The sequence below is a fragment of the Pogona vitticeps genome, chromosome 4, assembly GCF_051106095.1.
Source record: "Pogona vitticeps strain Pit_001003342236 chromosome 4, PviZW2.1, whole genome shotgun sequence".
NCBI classification, from domain to species: Eukaryota; Metazoa; Chordata; class Lepidosauria; order Squamata; family Agamidae; genus Pogona; species Pogona vitticeps.
The window spans coordinates 172,500,594-172,515,688 of NC_135786.1; the positions used below are offsets into that span (position 1 = coordinate 172,500,594).

The 15,095-nt window shown below is 43.7% G+C and overlaps 1 protein-coding gene across 1 annotated transcript in view; it reads right to left on the reverse strand.

Annotated features, from left to right (window-relative positions):
• The window catches only part of ZNF407 (zinc finger protein 407), a 442,451-nt gene that overhangs the window by 406,475 nt on the left and 20,881 nt on the right, over positions 1–15,095 (reverse strand). Inside the window, exon 2 of the mRNA XM_020801805.3 lies at positions 1,189–6,014. Coding sequence (XP_020657464.3) covers positions 1,189–5,944 — 4,756 coding nt within the window. The 5' untranslated portion in view covers positions 5,945–6,014. The remainder of the gene's footprint in view (positions 1–1,188; positions 6,015–15,095) is intronic.

Consider the following 15,095-nt stretch of genomic DNA (forward strand, 5'->3'; position numbering starts at 1 on the left):
TGTTTTTATCACCTGGAAGCTACCTTGAACAGTAGATTGTAGTTAAAGAACCGGGTGAAAATGGAATAAACAATAACCATTAAAATGAGATTCCACTTCTGTACCTTCTGCCAGTATGTGGACACTTTTAGAGGACTGGCAGCTGTCACCTACTGTTAGGCCTGCTTGCTTACTCCTTGTAACTAATCATTAGCATTTGTCAAGTGGAGAATATAATCAAAAAGTTCTTTGAGGGAGGGAAGAAAGCATCTCTGGGGAAAGAATGAATCAAGGGAGGTCCAAACATAAATATTTTTATAGGAAAAAGATAACAAGCAACAATGTATTAGGTGAACAGAACAGTCGGCCATTGGAAGATATGTTTTTCAAATCAAAACGGATGTGTAATCTAATTAAATTGATATTGCTGGAGCCTGGAGGATATACAGTAGTCTTTAACAGATATACTAACAAAGGGGAAAAGGTCACACTTGTAACTTAAAAAATAATAATAATTCATCACTCTGATGAATAAAGCAGAGTAGACCTGGGCACTTTGTATTCATATCTTGGAGATACAAATATGATCCGTGGCACAACAAGTGCCACGGGGCCCAATTTCCTCCCCCACAACTGGCTGGGCCACTCACTGGTGACCACTATTCAGCTAAGCGAGGAGACTCCCTGTCCTACCTCTCTGCATTAAAATGGTCAGCTATGCAGGAAAGTGAAGAAGGGTCACCTGGGCTCCGGCTAGGATTGGCACGCCAATGACAATGAAGGACCCCAGCGCTGCACAAAGCCAGGTGAGTAGTTCTGCTGATTCTGGGGGAGGGAACTGGGGACCCACAACACTTGTGGTGCCAAGGGTAATATTCATATCCCCAAGAAATTAATGCTAAGTGCCTGTCTTAAAGCAGAGTTCAGAACTTTAGCTTTTTGGACAATGGTTCCTGTGTCTACCATGCTGGCAAAAGATTCTACGAGTTGGAGAACAAAAACATAGGCTTCAACATTCTGCTAAACAGTAGTCTTAAAATTTAAGACAAGGAAGCAGTGAAGTCAAAATTAGAAACATTCAGGGAGATTTAAGACATTGGAAGGGGCAATTTACAATTTTAAATATATGGAATGAAAAAACGGGGCTAGGAAGATCTTAATTTGGTTTATGTTTGCAAAGCACTGGCTACACTGTTTGTTAATACATACCTGTATGGGTGCGAATATGAGCTAGGAAGGCCATCGAATTACTGCTTCGACACATCTTTCCACAGTATTTGCAAATATTGCCTTTGTTTTCTTCTCTCTCTCGGTTGATTTGCTCAGTATCTTCAACTATGTATTTGTTGACTTCTCGGAGCAGTTCCTCATGTTGTTCTTTAATATGAAGAAATAAATTCTGTTCCGAATCAAAAGGTTCTGTACATTTAACACATTTAAAGGTGGCACCCCCTTCTGGCAGTTCTTCAACACTGGCTTGTTCGTTTCTCATGTGGCCAGCGCTAGCTAGGTGCTGGTGAAGGTTGCTTTCTGTGTAAAAGGACTTTCCACAGAGTAAACAGTGGAAGTGCTTCTCTTTTGAAGGATGTTTCATAGCTATGTGAACATTGAGTCCACTCAAACCATCAGCTAAAAAGCCACAGTCATCACAGCGAATACGTGTGGATTCCCCAAGGGGATGTCCTTCAGCTCTCTTCTTCTTTCCACCACCATGTGAAGCATCCAGTTTCACACCTCTCTCACAAGCTTTGAGTCCGCTCAGATTCTGTCTATCAGCAACATGCTCGGTTGGCTCACAAACATCTTCATGGCTTTTTAATTTTACTATAGATGAATCAAACTGACCAAAATTTTGCACGGCCATCCCCTCTTTCACCCTACTATCAGGATTGACAAAAGAATCTAAAGTCTCATTACCTTCTTCAATACCTTCAACTCCAGACCTATCTGAACCCCAAATATTATTTAAAGGTACTTCTGTTTCATGTTGTGCATCTAATAGGGTATCTTCTTCCTCTGGAGTAGAATTTTGCTCGGTGTTTTTTTGTTGCTGTAAATCATGCATATTTTGAATAGTTCTTTCAATACTTTCATCAATAGTTTGCTGTTCTAATGTAGTACTTGCATCCGAAAGTACAGAAAACTGTGCTTCTTCTGTTTTTATGTCCTCAACAGATGTCCCAGAACATTCATGTCCTTTTTCAGTGTCTACCCCCAAACTGTACTTATTTTCAGCCAAGTTCAAGCTCAGAGAGACTTCATTAAAAGCTATATCTGTATTTCCAGTTTCTGCTATAAAATTAAATTTTGACTTAACCGTTTCTTGATCATCTATATTTTCATGCAGAACACATTCGATGGTTTCTTTAAGTGAAATGATCTCACCAAATTTATCAACTACATCTTTTTGAACATTTTCTGCATTTTTTCTGTCTTGGATATCTGCATCCTCAGATTCAACATCTACAGCATTAAAAGCATCACCTTCACTACGCAGCTCAGAAGTACCACTTTCTTTTGAAGCCATGCAATTAGATGATTTCTTCATTTGCCATGTCTCTTGATTGTCTAGAATTTTCTCTGCAATGCTATCTCTGTGATTCATTTCGTCTTCTCTGATCTGAAGTTCTTCGGCCGGCTGCTGCTCTTCTTGAGGCACGGTGGCACTTTCTTTGGCAATATCAGTTGCATCCGTCTCCTCTTCAGAGGAACCACATATGTAAGTTTGCCTTTTAATTTTATGCTTCTCTGTTGCTGCATGCCTTATCATCTCTCTGCGAGTAACGGCGTAATAGTCACAGGCCATGCAATAGTATTCAAATTCTTTAGTATGCTTGCGTTTTACATGTACATCCAGAGAAGAAAAAGAATGTGCAACAAAGTTGCAGTGAGCACACTTATTATCATTCGCACCTACAAGTCTTGCTTGAACCAATGAATCTCTGTCTTGAGTAACTTTACCTGGTTCGGCAATCATATTATGTTTTACTTCTGAATTACTATTGCTATTCATTTCAGAAATCTGAATCACATGTTCGGCTTGCATTTGGATAGCACTGCCCTGATCATCTCCCTGGCTTTCTGAGATAGTATTTTCCAAGTGAGAAGACAGATTGTCATGGTCAACAGAATCACTCAAAGTCCCTACCATACTATTTATATTTTTGCTGTTGGGTTCACCATTAGTCCCTTCTGGGAAAACAATGATCTCTACATTTTCTCCCCCGTTCATTTCCAAACGGCTCTTATGCTTCTTTGTAGCACAATGGCGCTCCATGTCTCCCTTAGTTACAGTGTAATAATTGCACACTTTGCACAAATAGCTGTATTGGTGGCTATGCTTTCGCCGAATATGAACAGTCAAGTTTGTAACACTGGAAGCCAGCAAACCACAGTGAGGACATGTGCGAGATATGGTGCCTTTAGGCCTTCCTCTCTTTTGTACAGTACTCAGAGCCAACTCCCTGCCTTTAATTGCTTCATCCGATGGAAAATGTTCCTTGTTTTCCAGTGCACAGAAAGAGACATGTATGCTGTCAATTTCTGTTGCAGTCTTGGGGCCACCATAAATGGAAGGCTCTGTTACTTTCTTACCATCACTCACACCTACACATACTCTTTCAATACACTCCTCGAAGCGCAAGCCAATATTATTTTTCCTGGCATTTTCAAGGTGTTTACTTCTTTTGATGTGCTTTTCCATTCCTTCTTTGCTTAGTGAATAGAGATTGCATGCTTTGCAGAGGAAATGATATTCCTGAGCATGTCGAAGTTTTATGTGTCTCGTAAGCACAGAGGACGATCTGGTTTTATAAAAACATTTTTTACACTGAAACTGGCTTCTGCTCAGAACAGATTCCTTGGACTCATTAGCAGGATATACCACAGAAGTCTTGGAAATTTCTTGCTGAATTTTCACTTCTTCGGCCTCTTGAAGAACACTTGACTCCACTTCAATGCAAGATGCTGTCTGTTGGGGCAAATCACTATCAAATTGCCTAGTGGTATTTATTTGAGATAATAAACCGATATGCCTCTCAGTTCTGTTATGAGTTGCCACTTCTTCTTCAGTGAGAAAATACAAGTGGCAAGTGACACAGTAATGGGACATACCATGTTCATCACACATGTGTTTCCCAAGGCTTTCATTACTTAGAGCAAGAAATGAACACTGAGAACAATTTATCTTAAAATTTCCCACATGGTGGCTATTGTTTTGACAATGTAGCTCCATTTCCTTTTTAGCTGGACAAGAATTACATTTCTCACAATAAAAGTTAGTTTTTTCAGCATGAACTCCATCAACGCTCAAAGGCAAGCCCTCTGTGTTCAGCAAAGTACATCCACGGTGATCACAAGGATGCAGATTCTTCTGGACATCAATAGTTTTCTTTGAAGAATTGTCAGGCTCCAGAATCATAGATGAACATGCATTTGTTCCATCTGAATTAACCACTTGTATTTGGGAGGCAGCTCTGCACAAGGGATTAACATCAGCTTTCACCAGTGATAGATGACTCTGACTCAACTCCGCTTTGACACTGTGTTTCAAGGTACAGTCAGGTTTGTTCCTTTTACCCATGCCCAACAAATTATATCGCCTTTTAATCTTCTGGTTTAATTTAAAAGAACTACTTTGTCTGAAAGTTGTTATTTGGGATGAAATATTTCTTTTTTGGTGGCGCCTATCAAATGTCTCCATAGTGCTTAAGTTGCCTACTGTTATCCGGCCACCTTCAGAAAGTTCTGGTGCATGTCTGCTGTTCCCTGAGGATCCTGCAACCTCTAACTTTTCAGTCTGGACCTCTCCACTTCCATCCACGTTGCAGAAAACCACTTCTTCAGTGGCAATATTCTCTGATGTACCTGTAGAAACAGTTTTAGATGGTGCCATTTTAACAACCACTTGACAGCTTGTTTTCAAGTTCTTCATTTTATTGCCTGAATTTTTTAAGCATTGTGAAACTGGATTCCTTATCTTTGGTTTGTAAAGTGCAGGTTGTGTTCTCATATTCTTATCTCTGACTGAGTACTGCTGTTTTTTATGAAGGGTCTTTTTTGTCAATATCTTCACAAAACCACCACGGGCAGCAAGGTTTTGCCGGCGGAGGTGTGTCTTACCAAGAAAATGAGTCTGTAGGAGATCTTCCTCAAAAGACTGAAAACCACAGAGATCACAAAAATATTTAAGCTGTCCAGCAGTCTGCTTGACATGTGTTTCCAAAGATGGAGAAGGTTCTGGCATATAAGTACTCTGTGGGGTCATAGGCTCTTTGGGTTTCTCACGGTGGTTTTCCTGAATATGCTTTTCTAAATCAAGATAAGTAGCAAACATTTCCTCACAGTCTTTGCATTTTGAAATATTTTCAGCACTACTGGCTACATAGCTAATGCTGGTTTCATCATTTGGGAAAGATAATGTACATTCAGGAAGCAGAGCTGGACCTTCTTGGAGATGTTCTATTTCCACACGCATATCCTGTGTTGTACTATCACCCTCAGGCATTGGATCATGTTGCATGCATGAAGAATTTGAAATAAATGCACCACTACGAGGACAAGCATTTGTAGATACTTCTCCAACAGCTTCACCCGCTATAAGCTCAGTTGTTTCACCAACAGAATCTTCACACATTGTGGCACTTGATGGCCTTTCCTCATTCTGTTCTGTAGTTTTTGCCACAGTCAACTTTAACCTTTTTGAGAGAGGCTCATTTTCAAGGATATTTGTTTCAATAAAGTCCTGTTCTGAAGTTGCTGATAGTGGTCGTTTGGCTTTGCTGTTCTCATCATCTCTGTTCCCTTGGGTTTTTTGTTCTTCAGTCAAAAATGTATTTATTTTGGGGGGAGACAAAGGTTCACTGCCCGTTTTTTCAGCTAGACTATTTTCAGTAAGTTCTTTTTCTAATTCATTCTGTACATTCTCTTCACCTTCATAATTCCTCTGATTTTTTTCAGCATCCATCCTTAATGAAGGTAATACTGTATCAAGTCCAGTGACAACAAAACTATCAGCTCATTTGCTGTAGGGCTTTCTAGAAAAAAGAGAGAGGGAGAAATAATGTTAAGTGATTATCTTTTCATGTCCATTAAAACAAGTTGTGTTTTATTCCAAAGTAACTAATAATTTGTTGAATTCAGCCGATTTAAAAATCTACAGGGATGTTTTCAGCTAATGATGTTGGTAAACATGTGTAAACAGAATGCCCAAGACAATAATATCTAAATGAAGTCTGTGTCTGGACAGCTACATAAGAGTTCTATTATTTTTTTGTGAAAAGGATGCAGTTATTGTAGAAAAATTGGGTCCACTTGCATTTGAAATTGTGTTAGCAAAAGACACTCATAAATGACAGAAACAAGTACTGTATTTTTAGCCTTTCTGAAAAACAAAATGTTATCATGCAGCTGCAAATTCTGCTACTCGGGAATATGCTGCTGTTGCTTGGTTCCAACCCAAGCTCATTTTATATGACTGTATTCTGGAAACTGGACAACCCTGTGCAATACTTGTGGTGTAAATAATGTGCCCATTCTGGGAATTCAAGCCTAAAAAGTTTGACCTTTGTTTTTGACTACCTTGACACTGCACGGCATTCATTTAAAAGGAAAGAGAAGACAAAAATTATTCTTGCCTGAATTGAAAGTTTCACAATTAAGTAATTAACTGTCCTCAAACTGAAATATGCTCTTAAGATACGACTAGCTCAGAATTATAAAACAAAACATCAGCATGCTGAAACCAAAGTGCAGTTAATGTCGCTCTGCCTACGATAGAGCTTACAGTACCATAACATCTTGGGATTTGAAGACATAACTTCCTGCATTTTCATAATTAGTCCCAAATAAAAGTATCATGTAACCATCACTATTTCTAATCTTCTCCTCTAATGGACAAAACAGCTGCCTACATTTTTGTCTTTCTAGATAAATTATTTGGCAGTATTTCAACGAACACAGATGTTTTTTACTTGTTTTCTTGTAGTGGTTTCCTATGTTGAGAACATCCTTCAGCTTCACACACCATGTATATCCTTTGGCAGAATCTTACTGGAGTTTTGTGAAACTCACCTCAGCTGACTAACAAGGTGCCAATTGTATGCCTGGACACACCCCTCCTTGTGCAAGTGAAAAGTGCCCAGACACCTCATCAGTTAACTACAATTAGCTGTGGCAAGTTATGCAAACCTCATGAAAACACCAGTGAGGTGCCAGTCACCACTGAGATGCCTGCTTTGGTTACAGGGGAGTTTTTTTGGACTGGGGGGTGGTGATGGTGGTGGTGTGAGAGCTAAATTGGGCACTGTGGGGGAGTGTCTGCACTGATTATCCTCTTCTTACTTTTATGTAGGTAATAAAGATGGTGATGACTGACAGAACCCCTTTACTTAGTGTTTCTCTGGCCTGCTCAGTGCTATCGCCCATCCTCCCAACGGCGCCTAACCCTGGGGCTACTCAGGAATATGCTGCACATAGCAATGACTGATGGCCAGAATGGACAACTTAGAGGGTCAATTATCAGCCCATAATTTGGCACAAAGGGTTCAAGCACATTAGCTGCAGCACCTATCACCATCTTCACTTCTTCTGATGAAACACCAAGGTTGTGTGTCCAAACCCTGTCCCTGGACTGTTCAGCAACTGAAATTTCTAGCATGGCACAACAGATTGCTGAAAAAGGCCAGCATCAAAAGCAAAAGATTGCTGCAGGACTTATGCTAAAGACAGGGCTAGATTTTAGCATGACTGCAGGTCACCATTGTCTCCACACTTTATTACCAGTAACAAAAACGTATCTGGGCCACTGGCCTATCAGGCCATGATCTTTGAGGATACTTCAACAAAAGCTCAGTGTCACAATATCCTCAGGGGGGGGGAAAGATATTTCACATTATGTTCACATTCCTGCAAAAATTCTAAGTAAAATAACCCACATAAAATAAGATGAAGTCAGCATAAAAAAGTCTTCTGATGACACCTGGTGGCCACTTTTTACAGAGACTAGAATAAAAAAAATCCATTATTAAAAAAACTTTCTGAGAAAATACTTCTGTAGCAATTTGAATCCTCATCTCACAATGGGAAGAGAAACATTTAGATCCAATCTGTGTTTTACTGTATATTTACATTTTGAAGTGAATATTTCATGTACATTTACATTACTCAAAGCATTTTCCTTTTACAAGTTTAACCTCAAAAATTTTTCTGCTTTTATCTTCCAAGGAAATATAGCCAATGTTTGCTTTCATTTTAATCCCCATTCTTGGAATTGTACTTAAGTTGTACATTATCCATGTAATGAGTTCATTATCCAGTTTAACAGAGCAGCCCCCAAACCAGCCTTTCCTTAAATTTCTTAGAAAACACAGATGAATGGCCTCAACACTTTCTGCTCTACAGATGAGAGCTGTGGAGTAATTCTTCAGCTACATCCTAACTTTTTAAAGCCACAGAAGACACTGTCTGGGGACCTGCAATTGGTGCCAGCCTCAAATGCAGTTAGCGTAATGACATCATTCCACATCTGCCACACTAATATAAAATAGCTGAGTATCTCTTCCTCTCCATTTTCCCAGCAAGCCTGCCAAGAGCTGGAAGACTGGAAACATACTGCAGCCAGACGTGTCTTTGTGGTCTGAGTTAAGGTCGACAAGGGAAAAGGAGGGGGAATTCATGCTACAGAAAGGAGTGTGATGCAGAGGTTCACAAAGCTGGTTCCCAAATTTGCAAACCATGGTTGCAGGGAGCATTTCATTTATCTTAAGCAATTTAAGATGAAACCACTATATCGATTCTGCCTTCTCCAGAAGTATAAATATATTTTTAACTGTTAAGTACTTAATATAAGGTTATCATTTAAAAAAAGAAGAAGATGCATGCATGAAAATGGGCTCAGATATAAGACAAGAGGAAAGGATTCATGGAAAAGGTAGCAAATGCACAAATTCAGTGCCATTAAAGGCAGACACGTGAGATCCCATGTATCTTGTGCCATTTTTAAAAAGGTTGTTTTATTATCAGTGTAACTAATCACAATGAAGCCATCTCTTACAACCAAAGACATAATAATGAATTTTCTTTACAGCTGAAGAGAAATGGGATTTGCTGTTCCATATCAACCCAGAATAGGCTGTATAAATTCTTCTTCATATTTATAGTTAAGTGTAATTTTTATCTATAAAACCAGACATGAAATATTAAAAAATGAAACAACAGAATTTACATCCCTTACTTAATTTAGTTTAAATGGTCTATTCACTAAAAAGAAGGGGAAAGGTTACATACGTATTATTTCGCTCCCTCCATTCTCCCCTATAGCTTTCCCATTATAAACCACACTGATTCTGGAATTTATAACTCAGTTGTAAAATTTCCACTCTATACCAAGTGTTGGTTTACTTGTCCTATAACACATACACGTGTGTATTTGTGTGTGTGTGCGTGTGTTATTGAACACTAGAGAAAAGTCTTGAGGATAGGCAGCTAGAAGAAAAACATTTAGTTAAAATGCACATTTAGAAAGCATGTCCTAATGAGCTTAAGATTTTATTCTGTAGATATACCTCAGGACCAGGTGTCTGTCTGTAAAGACATACACGGGGAAAAGAACAGAGAGAAAACAAAAAGACCCCAAAAAGTCATTTTTTGGTTTGCTGTTTCTGTTTTTTTTTACAGTCATGAGAATACATGCATATGTCTCTTGTAGTAGTGGTGGAGATGGTATTGTTATAAACAGACGACAATATCAAACCTTGGTACAGGCACATCATGACACAAGAAAGGAAGAAGCTACTGTTTCCAGCTTATCCATATATTCCACTCCTCTTCCACTTCTATAACTTAAGATACCAGGATAAAATATCCCACTCAGAAAAGCAGCAGCTGGGGGGGGGGTGTTATCATCCCTCTAACGGTGAAGATTCTCAGTCATCCAGGTGAAGTTATCTGAAAGTTGAGTCATGGCAACTGGACTTCTGGTAATTCCTTACATGGCGGGTGTCTCTGAAAAGCTCAAAAGGATTTTTGGCAAACACCACATACCTGTGCACTTCAAACCCAGAAAAGCACTATGGCAGAGACTAGTCCACCCAAAAGACTGAACACTAAAACAAAACAAGAGCAATATAGTATATGTGGTCCAATGCAAAAAAGAGTGTTCAGACCTTTACATTGGAGAAACCAAACAGCCACTAAACAGGAGAATGGCCCAGCACAGGAGGGGCAACGGCTCAGGATCACAATCAGCAGTGTTTCTTCATTTGAAAGAAAAAGGACACTCATCTAATGACCAAGATGTACTCATTTTGGACCAAGAAGACAGGTGGTTTGAAAGAGGGGTCAGGAAGGCCATACACTTGCATATAGAAAATTCCTCACTTAACAGGGGTTAAGGCCTTAGATACAATCTGTCTCCCATTTAATACGCTGCCCTTTCATACATCCCCAGGAAGATCAGAACCACACACACCAGAAAGACCACTGTTAACAACTGTTAACAACCCAGGACAATGGGTGGAGAAGGACAGCAGAAGTGGGATTTTCACTCACCCCACCCAATCCCTTGTCCATCTAATGAGCCTATTCAGACCAGGGGGAAGTGAAACCAACATGGAGGATGTATCAGGGGTCTCCTACCAACTCTCCTCAGACTGAAGCAGCTACTTGGATGAGTAGAACGTTTCAGCCTAATAAGAAAGAAGTCCAGTTGTCATGAGCCAACTTCCAGAGTTGGCAAAACTACATTAGCTAACCAGTCCTTCCACCCTCAACAGCTATGATCAACGTCTTCAGCACATAAGGACACAACAATAAGGATGCACTACCCTGTTTCCCCAAAAATAAGGCCTAACCTGAAAATAAGCCCTAGTATGATTTTTCAGGATGCTCATAATATAAGCTCTACCCCAAAAATAACCACCAGTTAAATGAAACCCCCGCCCTCCACCCTTGTGCAGCATTGTGCAGCAACCAGAAGAAAATGCCATGACTGTATTGGAATAAATGTACTGTAGATTGCTGTACATGAAAAGAAAAAAGATCCCCTGAAAATATACCCTAATGCATTTTTGGAGCAAAAATTCATATAAGACCCTGTCTTATTTTCTGGGAAACACGGTACACAAAAAGTGGCCATGCAGATAGGTTCTCAGTTGACAAGTGCCAGCGCCTCCATTTCAAGATACAGTGGTGCCTCGCTTAGCGAATGCTTCGTTTAACGATGAATTCGCATAGCGAGGGGGTTTCTGGGGGAAACTACTGCCTCGTATAGCGAGGCAGTCTATGGAGGAAACTCGCATAGCGATGTTTCCCCCATAGGCCCCCGGCGGGCGCTTCGGAGCGGCCGCGGGGAGACCTCTCCTGCGGCCGTTCCAAAGCGCCTGCCCTGACAATGCCGGCTGGCTGGCCGGCGCTTTGGAGCAGCCGCGGGAGAGGTCTCCCCGCAGCCGCTCTGAATCGCCGGCCAGCCTGCAGGCATTCTCCGGGCGGGCGCTTCGGAGCGGCTGCGGGGAGACCTCTCCCGCGGCTGCTCCGAAGCGCCTGCCCCGAGAATGCCGGCCGGCTGGCCGGCGCTTCGTAGCAGCCGCGGGAGAGGTCTCCCCGCAGCCGCTCTGAATCGCCGGCCAGCCTGCAGGCATTCTCCGGGCGGGCGATTCAGAGCGGCTGCGGGGAGACCTCTCCCGCGGCCGCTCCGAAGCGCCTGCCCTGAGAATGCCGGCTGGCTGGCCGGCGCTTCGTAGCAGCCGCGGGAGAGGTCTCCCCGCAGCCGCTCTGAATCGCCGGCCAGCCTGCAGGCATTCTCCGGGCGGGCGATTCAGAGCGGCTGCGGGGAGACCTCTCCCGTGGCCGCTCCGAAGCGCCTGCCCTGAGAATGCCGGCTGGCTGGCCGGCGCTTTGGAGCAGCCGCGGGAGAGGTCTCCCCGCAGCCGCTCTGAATCGCCGGCCAGCCTGCAGGCATTCTCCGGGCGGGCGCTTTGGAGCGGCCGCGGGGAGACTTCTCCCGCGGCTGCTACGAAGCGCCTGCCCCGAGAATGCCGGCCGGCTGGCCGGCGCTTCGGAGGGGCCGCGGGGAGGCCTCTCCCCGCGGCTCCTCCGAAGCGTCTGCCAGCCCCAGCTGGTAGCCTGCCCGGGCCGCCTACCCGAGCCGTTCTCGGACGCCTGGACGTCCGAGAACGGCTGGGGTAGGCGGCCCGGGCAGGCTACCAGCAGCGGGGACAGAGGGGGGGGTATCCGGAAGGTTTCCAGGTGAAAGCCTGGAAACCTTCCGGACACCCCCCCACCCTGCAGCCGCCGCTTGAAGCCTGCCCAGGCTGCCTACCCGAGCTGTTCTCGGACGCCTGGACGTCCGAGAACGGCTGGGGTAGGCGGCCCGGGCAGGCTACCAGCAGCGGGGACAGAGGGGGGGGTATCCGGAAGGTTTCCAGGTGAAAGCCTGGAAACCTTCCGGACACCCCCCCACCCTGCAGCCGCCGCTTGAAGCCTGCCCAGGCTGCCTACCCGAGCTGTTCTCGGACGCCTGGACGTCCGAGAACGGCTGGGGTAGGCGGCCCGGGCAGGCTACCAGCAGCGGGGACAGAGGGGGGGGGTATCCGGAAGGTTTCCAGGTGAAAGCCTGGAAACCTTCCGGACACCCCCCCACCTTCCGGACACTACCCCAGCCGTTCTCGGACGCCTGGACGTCCGAGAATGGCTGGGGAAAGCAGCGCGGGGAGGCTTCAAGCGGCGGCTGCAGGGTGGGGGGGGTGTCCGCTCCCAGCGACCCCCCACGGCTTGGATCCAAGCTGTGGGGGCAGGCTGAGAGGGTGGTGGGATTGGGATGCCTTTCAGGCATCCCGGGTTTGGATCCCACCCGCCGCCGGTTACCCTTACCGGCGGCGGGTGGGATCCAAGCCCGGGATGCCTGAAAGGCATTCCAATCCCACCACCCTCCCCCCGCGGCTTGGATCCGAGCCACGGCGGCTACCCCAGCCATGGCCGGACTCTAGGGAGTCAAGCCATGGCTGAGTTAGCCGCCGTGGGTCAGATCCAAGCCACGGGGGGAGGGAAAAAACCGGATAATCCATTCCTATTGGAACGGATTAACCGGTTTCCAATGCATTCCTATGGGAAATGGTGCTTCACATAACGATGTTTTCACATAACGATGTTTTGTTTGGAACCAATTAACATCGTTATGTGAGGCACCACTGTATGTTGGGGTTGATGAAACTCACAGTCACTCTGCATAAAGGCAGACAGCCCTGCCACTGGAAGCAGAATACATATCCTATTTTCCTCTCTCTCTCTCACTCACTTGCTCGCTCTCTCCACAGAGTGTGTGTGTGTGTGTGTGTGTGTGTGTGTGTGTGTGTGTGTGTGTGTGTGTGTGTGTGTGTGTGTGTGTGTGTGTGTGTGTGTATACACATACACAAAGTTACTTCACAAATCCTTCGAGGGAAAGGCTCACAGAATGCATCTTATGTGCAAAGAGAGGAAAAGCTGGTAAAGCAAGGTACTATGAGAACATCTATGTTAACATTCTCACAATCATCTATCCACAGTGATGGTGAACCTTTTTGAGCCCGAGTGCCCAAACTGCAAAACAAAACCAACTTATTTATTTTGAAGTGCCAATACTGCAATTAAAACCCGAATGCTGTGGTTTTATGTATTCATGAAGGCTTTCACGGCTGGGATCTAATGGTTGTTGTGGGTTTTTCCGGCTCTTTGACTGTGTTGACTGGGTGGCTGACATCTTCAGAGGACAGCATTCTGTGCTCTGGTGAGTGCTGTCCTCTGAAGATGCTGGCCACAGAGACTGGTGAAACATTAGGAAGAACAACCTTCAGAACACGGCCAAAGAGCCCGAAAAACCCACAACAACCGCTGTGGTTTTAGAGAAAATAACTGCCCCTGCACTGCAAGGGTTAAATGCTTGTGTTTTTTTTCCTATGGGCAGTATTAACAAAGAAATACTTACTGGTCCTCCAATCCTAGACTGGTAATGGTCACCATTGCACCCCCCCTTGCTGGACCACTGCACCAGCAGAGGGGAGTGCCAAAATCTGGGATCAAAGGACGGGTAAGCATTTCTCTATGGCAACTTATGGCTTGTGTGCCCACAGAGAGGGTTCTGTGTGCCAGCTGTGGCACACGTGCCATAGGTTCGCCATCACTGAAATCTAGGTCATAGTCATCTAGCAGTTATCTATGTCAAGAAATTGTGTAATGCACTGCCACTACTTACTACCATCCCAACCTCAGGCAGCATCTTGGCAATCCTCTGCATGACTACAAAATCTTTACTAGTTCAGTCAAAGTCTATGTAGAGACCTTATTGTTTTTAATGGTTTCAATGCTGGGTAAATAGAATGTATTTTTCTTTAGGAAATGAAAGAGCAGTGCTCACATCTTGTACTTACTTGAGGTGGAAGCTAAGATACAAGAAGAGTGCTTCAGCACACCCACGTTTTCAGTGGGGAAGAGTTGATCTATGGTCTAAAATTCCCAATTCTGGAAATAAGGAAATCTCAGCCATAACATTTGGCATTAATTGAAGGTTTTCCCTCATTGAGAAATTATTCCTAAAGTGTGTAATCCAGAAGGCAACATCCACTGAGAGAAGCCAGGGTGTATCTTACTTACTAGCAAGAAAGAACTAATGGAGAATAATAGGTCAGTTTGGTATGAGCTATTTCAATTCATCATAGCCAGGAAAGGGATCATTAAACACAGCAGTGCAAACGTATCAAATTACAAGAAAGACGACAAGTGAAGTTAGAAATAAAAAAATGTCAATTTTGTATACTGCTACTATGTGCCCTTTTATTCATCATTGTGAAGGTAAGCTTAAAGGACAAACTGCAGCCCTCTAGCACACTCAAGTGGGATAGCCAAACACACTGTTTAACTGACAGCAAATCATAACATGGCCAAATCACACACACACACATGTGACTCTAGTAACAACGCTGTCTGAAACTAATTGGGAACATATAGCTTCCAAATGTACCTACTAAATAGATGCAATATTCAGTTCTCCCATTGTCTATAGGTTGGAGAGATGTGAAGTATATGTTCCTACCTTCTTATATTTCTGAGCAGCATTGTGCTGTATTACTATGTTTTCTACACTGTAA